This window comes from Arabidopsis thaliana, chromosome 5, assembly GCF_000001735.4.
Source record: "Arabidopsis thaliana chromosome 5, partial sequence".
Classification (NCBI taxonomy): Eukaryota; Viridiplantae; Streptophyta; class Magnoliopsida; order Brassicales; family Brassicaceae; genus Arabidopsis; species Arabidopsis thaliana.
In genome coordinates this window covers 16714014-16725056 of record NC_003076.8, presented here as the reverse complement: position 1 = coordinate 16725056, position 11043 = coordinate 16714014, and the positions used below count along the sequence as shown (strand labels likewise).

At 36.0% G+C, this 11043-nt stretch overlaps 4 protein-coding genes and 1 non-coding gene across 10 annotated transcripts; 1 reads left to right on the top strand and 4 right to left on the bottom strand.

Annotated features, from left to right (window-relative positions):
- Positions 1-16: 16 nt before the first annotated feature.
- Positions 17-2818, bottom strand: AT5G41780 (myosin heavy chain-like protein). 4 transcript variants are annotated; one of them, NM_001344418.1, is made up of 4 exons: positions 2405-2636; positions 1964-2078; positions 1084-1894; positions 17-1007 (listed from the first exon to the last, which is right to left on the bottom strand). In NM_001344418.1, exons 2-4 carry the CDS (start codon positions 1980-1982, stop codon positions 224-226), a joined length of 1614 nt encoding a protein of 537 aa, NP_001318725.1. In that variant the 5' UTR covers positions 1983-2078; positions 2405-2636; the 3' UTR covers positions 17-223. The 4 variants fall into 4 exon arrangements, with proteins under 4 accessions (NP_001318725.1, NP_001331996.1, NP_198993.1 ...); NM_001344420.1 differs by having other exon boundaries at positions 2522-2636; NM_001344419.1 differs by lacking the exon at positions 2405-2636 and adding an exon at positions 2756-2818 and having other exon boundaries at positions 122-1007.
- Positions 2819-3834: 1016 nt separating this feature from the next.
- AT5G41770 (crooked neck protein, putative / cell cycle protein) lies at positions 3835-7111 on the bottom strand. The gene is made up of 7 exons (NM_123542.3): positions 5877-7111; positions 5500-5565; positions 5248-5392; positions 4935-5153; positions 4627-4840; positions 4342-4537; positions 3835-4238 (listed from the first exon to the last, which is right to left on the bottom strand). The coding sequence occupies exons 1-7, from the start codon at positions 7034-7036 to the stop codon at positions 4121-4123; spliced, it is 2118 nt and encodes a 705-aa protein (NP_198992.2). The 5' UTR covers positions 7037-7111; the 3' UTR covers positions 3835-4120.
- A 387-nt stretch (positions 7112-7498) lies between these two features.
- Positions 7499-8505, top strand: AT5G41765 (DNA-binding storekeeper protein-related transcriptional regulator; the record flags this gene model as incomplete). Its single annotated transcript, NM_148069.2, has 2 exons — positions 7499-8119; positions 8174-8505. Exons 1-2 carry the CDS (start codon positions 7993-7995, stop codon positions 8503-8505), a joined length of 459 nt encoding a protein of 152 aa, NP_680374.1. The 5' UTR covers positions 7499-7992.
- Positions 8506-8615: 110 nt separating this feature from the next.
- On the bottom strand, positions 8616-8896 carry AT5G06195. The gene has a single exon (NR_144255.1). It is a non-coding gene; the product is annotated as an uncharacterized misc_RNA (transcript).
- Positions 8897-9174: 278 nt separating this feature from the next.
- Positions 9175-10548, bottom strand: AT5G41763 (uncharacterized protein; the record flags this gene model as incomplete). 3 transcript variants are annotated; one of them, NM_001344415.1, is made up of 4 exons in its annotated part: positions 9175-9211; positions 9294-9529; positions 10215-10281; positions 10368-10548. In NM_001344415.1, coding segments are annotated over 2 exons (189 nt in total), but the record flags the coding sequence as incomplete, so codon positions are not given. The 3 variants fall into 3 exon arrangements, with proteins under 3 accessions (NP_001331660.1, NP_001331662.1, NP_001331661.1); NM_001344416.1 differs by having other exon boundaries at positions 9294-9433; NM_001344417.1 differs by lacking the exon at positions 9175-9211 and adding an exon at positions 9763-9833 and having other exon boundaries at positions 9457-9529; positions 10378-10496.
- Between the last annotated feature and the right edge of the window lie 495 nt (positions 10549-11043).

Below are 11043 nucleotides of genomic sequence, written 5' to 3'. Positions count from 1 at the left end.
GTTAACAAACTAATGGAGACTTTTATAAAACGCGTAGGATGTTCAATATTAAGAATATTTGAAAAATAAAGTTAAAATATGTTATTTACAAAAAAAATAAAGTTAAAATGTGTTATTTACAAAAAAAATTAGTTTAGTTTACAACCATTAATGAAAAAATACCCAAATCTTGCAACATATAATATTTACATTTTACACCCAAAAGGAGAAGAAGAAGTGAACTCTATGCTTGAAGAGCTACGTGACAAATGGAAGTTTTGAGATCATCATATCGACAACGTTGATAATCAACCAAAACACATAGTTGTCTTATGGCTTCTCTCTTCCCTTCTCCTAAACTCAACAACTCAAACTCTTTCTCCTTCACATTAATCTCAAGCTTTTTAATTTTCCTCATAGCCTTTGATAGACTCAGCTTTTCTGTTCCTTCCTCCGCTAGCTTAGCCTCTAGCTTCGATAGCTTCTCCTTTAGCAGAGATTCTTGCGCTTCTCTACATTCTAGCTTCGCTTCTAGAGTTTCCACCTCATGCTTCATATTGTTGTCCTTCTCCTTCACCCACTTTCTCGCTGAATCGATCTCTTTAGCTAATCTCGTTACTCGGTTCCCTAATTCCCCGCTTTCTTCCAGCTTCTTTATCGCCATCTCTGGTCCAGCAAGCCCTTGTTCCACCATTTCCTTGATTTTCTTGAATTGGGTTTCAGAGACTGCTCTGTTTCCTCTGTTTTCTTCTGTTTGTGTGTTGTCTCGCGTCTTGATATAGCTGCTCTTGCTCTCTAAGTGTATTTGTTCGGCTACATGGATCCTCCTGTGAAGTATCCGGATATGATCTTCCATTTTCATCCGAAAATCTTCCGCTAACTCTTCCATTTTCTTCTCGAGAAGATTAGTATTCAATTTCGAACCAAATGACCAACGCTTCATCAGCTTCTGATCCTCTGAGAACTTATCTATGGCATCTTTCTGTTCCTTAAGAAGCTTCTTCTGATCTTTAATCTCCATTGATAGCCTGCAGTGAATTAACATCAATGGTAATTAATCATAAAATAAATTAGAAAGCTTTTACAAATCCTGTTCTTTCTTACCGTTGAATGATATCTTCTTGTTCCTTAACTTGGTACTCAAGTTTCTTACTCTTGTCTTCAATTTCATCAATCACTGCAATTTTTGTATGCAGCTTCTGATTCTCAGTAATCTTACTCTTCATCTCCTCATTAAACTCCTTTCTCTTCTTCCGAAAAGTATCAACGCCCGCTTCAAGTTTCTGTACTTTGTTCCACAAAGCTTCCTTTTCTTTAACAATCTTCATCTCAGCCTTAGCTCGTTTCTCTGTTTCTTCCTCTAGACGCTTCAAACGCATTTGCGTCTCTGAAACTTGATTGGTTTTCTTCACCAGCTCCATTTCCAACTCCCTTTTCTGGTTACACAACAATGCAGCCTCAAGTTTCGTCATCAACCCCTTGAGATGTTCCCTGTCCTCGTTTCTCTTACCTTCAATATCTCCCGCGACTTCCATGTTTTGATCGCGTAAAAAAACCGTTTCCTGTTTCAGATTGCTCACCTGTCTCTCTAAATCTTCATTTCTTAGCTCTGTCTCTTGTAGCTTTCTGAGCATCACATCGTAATCCGAGCTCAATGTATCACTAACATTATCAGCACTGATCTCTACTTCCTCTGAGGAATAGTAATCCAAATCGGAACTAGACCTCGATGAAGAAGCAGTACCCAATTTTCCTTTTCTTCCATCAGTCCCAAAATCATCAAACACAGAGTAAAGTAGCTGACACTGCTTATGGAGATCTTCAACAATCCCAACAAGCTCCTTCTTTGTAACCTTAGGGATCTTGTTTTTGTTTTGAATAAACTTTAAAAGTATAGACACTTTCTTCTCCACTTCTGCACATGTAACAACATGTCTTACATAAGAAAACGTTGCCTCTTAGATGAAAAATTTAGAATTCGTACCTGTTTTTGCCTCCTCCATTTGCAACAGATTCGTTTTCTTCGTGAAGCTTATTTGTCTATAACTCTCCGCTTAAGCACAAAAGAAAGCCAACAAAGAGCTCAAATTCAAAAAGCTCTGCAAAACACAAAGAAACAAATTAACAACATCGATCAAATTCATGCAAAAAAAACAACTTTAACTTAGCATGCAAGCTAACGAAAACAGCATGACCCTAAATGGAATGTCCATAATTTCCTTGTATCCCAAGAAAGCTTTCAAAAATTAATTCTTTCGTTAAGATTGACTAGAAGAATTATAAAGACTCAACATATGTAACTTTCATTATGGTTCCATAGGTAATAACATATCAGAGAATTTAGAAATTGGAAAAATAAATGGAAGAATAATTAAGAACATGTAAGAGGATGTAAACTAAACGAAGGTCATGGTCATGACCCTACCCCGAGAATGACCATTAATATAGGAGGAGAAAACATCTGGGTTCCACCAATGATGCAATTTAAACCCTAAATTCAATGTTTGGTTCCGCAGAGAAATTAATAGGTTTAGATTATCACCGGCAAAAAATCAGGATCAAATTTTCTTTCTCCGTGCGGCTGAGGAAGCTGATAAAGAAAGAACGAAAAAGAAGAGAGGCCTAAAACAAAACAAAAATAAAGAGAAGATTTTAGCAAAATGGGATCAGAGTCAGATAAAACGAGGGGTTGTGTCTTTTTTAGTCTAATAAATTGTTATATTTAAAGGTTTCTTTTTTGGCTTAATAATAGAGGGAATGCAAAATTTGGCACTACCTGTGTTATCTAAATGCCATTGAATTTCGTTAATAATTACGGAAATAACCAGACACACAAACGAAAGAGTTTGCATAATTTCTCGTCGTCGTCTCTCGATATTTTGCCAAAGGAGGTGATTGGTCCAATATCCACTCGTTTAGCTGAAGCTGTAATCTTGCCACGTGACATACATCTATTGCTTGATCTGCAAGTTGCCAAGTGACCTTAATTTTTTTCGAGTATTTAACGAAGGTTTGATTAGCCATTTAGCCGACTCAAAAGTGAAAAGAAAGCAAATAATAAACAAAATTAGTAGAAGATTATTCGGTAATTTGAATATAACCAAAGTTGGTGTAATATATAAACACCATTTCATCCAGCTACTAGATTTTGACCCGCGGAATAAAATATATATGTAGATATTCGTTTTATTAATATTGTTTGCTTTGTTTAGTGTTTAAAATAATGTGTATATAGATTTTAATTGTTATATCTAGGATTTTATCCGTAGTATATCGTTTCGTATTATTATCGATCAAAACCCGTCATACCATCTAATCCTCCACAGTGAAATTAAACATATCTAATGGATTTCACTTGTGGTATACCGTCTCGTAATACTATCGACCAAACTCGTCCTACCACTAACCCCGTTCAGTAAAATTAGACATTATTTTGTTATTTTTGTTTTAATAATATTTTAATTTAAAAAATATTTAATTCAAATCAATTTAAAAATTTTCTTTCAAATAGTTATTTAATTGTTATAAAGTTTATATATTATAATATTATAAACACGCCCTACCATCTAGTCTTACTATCTAATCATGTTCGGTGAATTTTTTTTTTTTATTAATAATATTTTTATGAAAAGATTTATAATTTAAATCAATTTAAAGTTTTCTTTCAAATGATTATTTAATTTTTAAATATTTTAACCATTTTAGCAAAAATAATTAGACCATAGAATAAGAGCATATTGTTTTGAATAAGATTTGCTTTGATTTGGTAGTTAATTTTTGCATTGAATAAGCCAGCGATTATAAATAAGTTCCAACTCCATTATTTATTTCACAGCAAAAATGTATATATATATAGATTAAACTAAAATGTATATATATAGATTAAACTAGATTCCGTTTCAAACGTATCACAAACCGAGAGATCAGAACATAAACCGGAATGAAGAAGTATCCTGATTAATTTCTAAACCGGAAAATTCGAACCAAAACAAAACATAACAGGACAAATTTGAGTTTTGTTAGGTTCTTGGATAACAAAAATTACTGCTAAACCAAACGATGTGTACAAAGAGCTAAGGAAGAATACAAAACACATTTCACAGTTTTGACTTTTGATATAACTTAAGAAAAAAGCTTAATCTCAATCATCCTCAGAAGCAGCAACCTTCTGCTTCTTCCATTTGTATGCAGCTTCAAGAATCTTGAGATTCGTTGTTTGCGATTCTTCTGGGTATAAATAATCGATGTATTCTTCGTACCTGTTTAAACATTCAAACAATTTTTCACGTTAAGCTTTAGCATTTAACTAATCACATTCGAAAGATATTAAAAATCGAGATATTATATATACGCAATGCGTACTCTGTTGACCCGTCTTCTCTAGTGATCGCCTTTCTTTTCTTGAGCTTCTTTGGAAGCTTCGATTGAACAATACTAACATCCCCGAGGTTACCAAAGCTACTCTCCATGTTCAGCCAATCCTCCAAGAGCGTAGCTCGTTCTTCCTTCAGCTCTGGTGTGGAGTCTTTGTAATATGTGTTGGCTCTATCGAAAATTGCTGAGTAGAAGAAATATAGAGAGAATAAACAGTTATAACATGTTGCAAGGAATCATCAAAACTGATATAATGTGTAGTTTTAAAGTTACCTCTGGCACGTTTGATGCAATCTTTCTTGTGTTCAATAACATCTTCTTCCTGGTCTTCATCTTCATTCTCGTCTTCCTCTAGTTCCGCAGCAGAAGCTTCAAACTTTGCAAAGCTAACCCACACCTTGTAATGCTTAGTACGGTCCAAGAGTCGCTCATATAAAGCCCTTGTCCTCTCTAATTCCCCTTCTGATATCTCAAAATCAATGTATGCCTGCCACAAACAATATAGAATTTCAATTATCCAATTGGTTTCAAAAGTCTGAGGAATCTCGATTCTATGAATGTATTCGACTTAAAAAACTTACCTTCCAAAGCAGCTCAGGCATGTCAAGAGCTGGCTGGGATATTGCAAGTTCAAAAATAGCTCTAGCTCGTTCTGTTTCAACAAGAGACCTCTCTAGTTCAGCATACTTGCTCCAAGCATAGCAATTCTCAGGAGACCACTCAAGATACCGTTCATATAACTTTCTACACCTATCCATGTTTCCCAACTGAAGCTCGATCTCAATGTATTTCTTGAATATCTATTTGCAGACAAAAATCACCACGGTAAGTAAAATCATTTGCGTCTCTAAAGGAGAGGAATGCGATCATAGTTTAAACGATTTATAGGCTTACCTTATCTTTGGGAGCTTTTCCAATCGCATTTCCTAATATCTGGCGAGCACCCGTGAGATTCAATTGCCTTATCTCAAACTGAGCAGCGAGCAACCATATTTTGGCAAAAGAAAATTTGCTGTGGGGGATAAGCTTAAGGCACTCTCTGAAAATTTCAGTAAGACAAAGACAAATTAGTTAGTTTAAACTATCAGGTGATATTTGACAAAATAGCCATGACCAAAACGTAAATGAATATAGACTTTAGCGTACCTGTAAACATCTCGGGTACGCTCAATATCTTCAGTTTCAATCTCTTCAAATAATGCATAATTAATCCTACACAATTTAGTCACATCAGTATTAGTATTTGAGAAAACCGCAGAACCATAAGCTAACAAAATACAACAGCAATAGCTTTCCATGGAATGCAAGATTCTGTTCTCATATATGATATATTTAATGACTCGGATGTGCTAAAAGCTTGACATATATGATAGAACTAATCTCTGCCTAAGACAACCAATTTCAAAGATTTTAGCATTCTTATCAAAACCATGATCAATATAAGAAGCCAACATTCCAATTCTAAATCGATAATGCGTAATTACCAAAAATCATTAAACCAAATTGAGAAAGAAAAAACTCACCAGAGATAGATATATCTTTGCCAGTATCGTTTCTCCTCAGCAGGTGGAACATTAGCAATAGCCCTCTCATAGATTTCTCTGATCCTATCTTTGTTCCCCACACTCTCTTCTAACCTAACATAATCGAACCACGAATCATAGTTGGAAGGACTCTTCCTCACTTCATCTTCATACTGAAACCTCCTCTTCCCAACAATGGCATCCTCAATCCCTTCCTTATCACCATACTGTTTCTCAAAAGCAACAAACTTCCTATACAAATCCTCAGCTCTTCCTTTAGGAATATGATCAAGAGCAAACTTATAGATAAACCTAGCCCTTTCCACTTCCTTACAACGTTCTTCAAACTCAGCAAACGCCACAAAGAGGATCTCAGCTTCTTCATCATCAGCAAGCTTCTCTGTAGCACGTTCATACACACTCCTACAACGAGCAACTTCACCACCCTTCATCTCAAACTTAGCATATCTAATATAAGCCGAAACCTTGGGATGACAAAGAACAAATCTCTCGTATATCGTTCTAGCACGTTCAATTTCATTATACCTAAGTTCGAACTTAATAAACGAGAGCCAACCTTGTTGATCCGGTGACCAATCCATCCACCGTTCAAAAATCTGCCTAGCTCCGGCGATATTCCCAAGTATCTCCTCCATATGAATATACTTGTACCAAAGCTGGTCTACACGAGGAAGAAGCGTAACAGCTCGATCCCAAACGTTTCTCGCACTGTTCACAAACTTGTTCTTCATCTCGAACTCTGCGTATTTGAGCCAAAGCGTATGGTTCCTATAATCTCCTTCTATGGCTCGTTCCCAAACACTTCGAGCACGAGCGTAATCTTTCTGTGACTCTTCCCATTGAGCGTATTTGACCCAAACTTGAATGTTCCATCTCGCGCGACGGATCTGGTCTTCAAATTCCTTTCTCCGGCGGAGTCTGTAGTCGGAAAGCTCAGTGGAATCAGTGATTTTTTGCTTGGGAGGACGGATCTCAGCTTCTTGTCTCTCTCGAGCTTCTCTTAATATCTGTTCGGCAGTTATTTGAATCGGCGCCGGAGTTTTGTTCTTGACACGAGTAGGTCTTGGAAGCTTGACTTCTGTATCTTTCCGTGTCATGTACCCTAAGGTACGATCGGAATCTTTGCCGCCGGAAGCCATGAGAGCTCGCGGTTTTGCTTTCTCTGGGGTTTCTGGATTTTGGAAAAAAGGGTAAGAAGAAATAAGATTGGAGACATGGAACGAAGACGCATATGTTTACATATTGATTGGGCTATTAATGGGCCGTAATAGGTTTAATATTAAAATATCAGTCTTAGCCCAATATCGCTCTTAATTGGGTTCTTAATGGGCCGTAATAAACACAAATTTAGTATCTGTTTAATTTGTTAAACCCTTTGAAATCTTTTGTTATAGCCTTCAAGCAAGCTTTGTAACATGTATAAGAAAACGGTTTTACTAAATTTGGTGCGACTAACATTTCAAAGTTGTTATCAACGAAAGAGCAACATAGTAACCAAAAATACTAATGAAGTTTCACATTTAATAGAGGTCAGATTCTAAACATAGAAGCAACAATGACATAATATAAAGCAAAAACTTGGACAGAAAAATCCAACAAAAAAAGCAAATCAAGAAACATTTTGCATCTAGTGAGTAAATGCTTCAACGTAAATGATCAGAGAAACCACTTCATGCAAAAGCTCTATCTTTTGCAACACAAATTTATCTTCTTTGGTCATCAAGACTCTCCATTTGTCTTCAATCATCTTTATCTTGTTTGTGTGCAACAAACTCCATCTTCTTTTCACAGAATCTCCACTCACGCCCACACTTGCTATCAATTTAACCAAAAACGAATTGTCGAACCAATCTTGGGTTTGACTTAATTATGGCTCATTATATAACATTCATGTCACTATATAAATTCTTTTAATTTATTTTCTTTTCAAAATTATATATATCACAAAAAAGCATAAAATCTATAAAAGAATATTAAATAAAAAATACACATTTCTAAGAAAAAGGTAAATAAATAGTCAAGTGCTTTGTTGGTTTAAATTTCTACCAATTCTCGCTCTCTTTTCCTCTCAGAGAACCTAAAACATTTTTTGATAATGGACAAAGCGAATACCAACCGGTCCAAGAAGGAGGTTTGTGGTGGTTCTGGTGAAGCTAAGCCAACTGGAAAGAAACGGAAGAACGAAAGAACGTTAACGAACAAAAACGTGAATGCCAAGAAAAGTAAGTTCTCAAAGGTTAGAGTGAAGTGAAAAAGACGAGATCGTGTGCTACAAGGTATGATGGATTTCAAAGCTCTAACAAGGCATAATCCTTCTGATGATATGACCGGAGCTTACAACTTCCTCCATGAATATATAAGCGTTGACGTTTATAGCTATGAGTTCGTAGAGAAGATGAAGAGTTTGAAGAAGAAATTAATAGAGAAAATGGGGATTAACGCTAAAGATCTGTCTTCTTCGATCGGTTCTGAGTTGTTAAAACTGATTTGGAGATATGATGTGAAATCTGTTGTTGAGTATAACTTACTTAAGATAGAACAAGCCAATTTCACATCACATCCCCAAATAAGTTTCAACAACTCGGAACCGAAGAAGACAAATCTTTAGCGTTAATCCTCATTTTCTCCATTAATTTCTTTTTCATACTCTTCATCTTCTCTACAAATGCATAGCTACAAACATCAACGCTTATATATTCCTAAAGGATTTCGTAAGTTACGTTCATATCATTAGAAAGATTTTGTACTGTTACAGCTTTGAAATCCATCATACCTTGTAGCACACGGATCTCGTCTTCCTCACTCCACTCTAACCTTTGAGAACTCACCTTTTCACATCTTTCTTCAATCTTTTGGCATTCACATCTTTGTTCATTAACGTCCTTTCATTCTTCCGCTTTTTCCCAGTTGGCATAGCTTCACTGCAACCATCACAAACCTTCTTCTTAAACCGGTTGGTACTCGCTATGTCCATTATCAGAAAAAAAATTCAGGTTCTCTCAGAAAAAAAGAAAGTGAGATTGGTAGAGATTTAAACCCACAAAACACTTCACGATTTGTTTACCTTCTTCTTGGAATGTGTATTTTTCATTTAATATTTTTTTGTGGTTTTTATGCTTTCGTTGTGGTATATATGATTTTGGAAAGAAAATAAATTAAAATGATTTATACACTGACCTGAATGTTATATAATGGGCTACAATTAAGTCAAGCCCAAAATTTATTCTTAGATCAGCAACATTACTTTTGTTTCAACTTCCGACATGCTTCTTGTGCAATTCAATATAATCTTGGAGAGTTTTGAAACCTAATAACTGTCATGAGAGATAAATTTGGCGATGGTGTTAGATGCCTTAAGAATCCGTTCTAAGACAAAAATATGACTACGATCCTTACTTTCTTAGGATTACCTATCAAGCTTCGATGTATATTCTCTGGAAGAAAGAAACTATCGACTGCATACTTCTTCTTCAAGACTCGCGGCTGGTTTAATTATGGAGATTAAAAATGAAAGGACCCGAATCTGGTACAAGGAGCTGGTCAACGTATTCACTTCTTAGCCCGGTTCAAAACCAACTTTCATCGCAAAACTACCAATTAATAATGGAAAACGAACTCTCAACTTAACCAACCTGCAAAAAAGAGAGGGGTGAGCAATCTAAAATTTTTCATTGAAGGTAAACCTTAGAGCTCACAAATTTTCCATATATAAATATATCTAGAATCACAAAGTCTAAACCTAAGACAAGCAGTCATAGACACACATCAAACAATATGTAACTCATAGATATATTCGGCTTAACTCTAAACTAAATAATCAACTAAATATATTCATATAACAAATAAAACAAGGTCGCGTCCTCACCTTAACAAAATGGGTTGATTCCTCGGTTTTGAACTAGGAACAACAAAAACGGCTTCAGGAACAATCTCGGGCTGCATTGGTTTAGACTAAACGATCAAGATTAAATGCAATTATAATCTATGATTTAATCTAATATCCAAACCAAATTCTAAACCTTGATTAAGAACTGATTAATTAGATTAATTAAATCTCTCAGTTTAGAAACTCAAAAACTTCAATCACGTGACCTTTATCCAACTCCACAATTTCGGTTTAATAAACGATTCCAAAACAAAACCAAGACTAATCGCATGAAACCACCACCTCTACACATGACGACAACCGCAAGTCAACTCACGTCCACATGAATTAAGTTATGGTTCTTGTCTTAATTAGATTAAGATTATTCGGTTTAGACTGGTTAAGATCAACACAAGATATCACAGACACGAAAGTTCAGCTTGGTCGTTTACCTTTCTCGGCGATTATTTTCGGCGGATCACCTGGGCAGCTCGGCAAAGCGGTTCAAGCTCACGGTGGCTTGTCATGCAAACAAATCAATAGAGAATAAGACAAAGTCAGAAACTTCATGACCAAGTTACATAATAAATCTAGGGTTCTCTTACCCTTAACGACCTTGCCAATGGACTACGACAGCTCCGATGACAGTGACTAACTTCCGGTGACTCGCGGTGATTCTCCGGTGAAGTTCCGGTGACCTCTTGGCTCTCTCCAACTTTGCTAGTTCTCGGATCCTTTCGAACGCAACAATACGTCAACACGACGGGATAAGAACAACCATGGTGGTTCAACTTCCCTCTCGCTCCCACCCGCGGTGGTGGCTAGCTGGCTGCTTTTGGATTTATATATACTCAAAGCTTCTTTTGCGGCTCAAACGAGAAGGGTGATACATTATGCACACACGACAAAACCCTCCTAGTTTTTACGAATTTATGTTTGGGCCTTAATGGGCTGTAATTCAAAATGGCCCACATTTTAGATTTGGGGATGTTACAAAAAATGTCATCCGTTGTCTAGTGCTCACTGCTCAGAGATTAGGTCTCCACGGGATTCTGTTCGTAGCTATTTGGTTTGGTCTCTTTAATTCGTAATGAGCTATGTTGTTTGCTGCTTTGTTGTGTTTGTAGGTGTTACTCAATAGAAGAAGCACTACGTACTTTCCGCTCCAAGGTTTCTTAGTTTTTTTTTTGTAGTGATGGGGAGACAATGTCTCCCATAATTTATTAAAAACTTAAACAAAACAATTATACAAGAATTCGTCTTTGTCACATTGACCCAAAT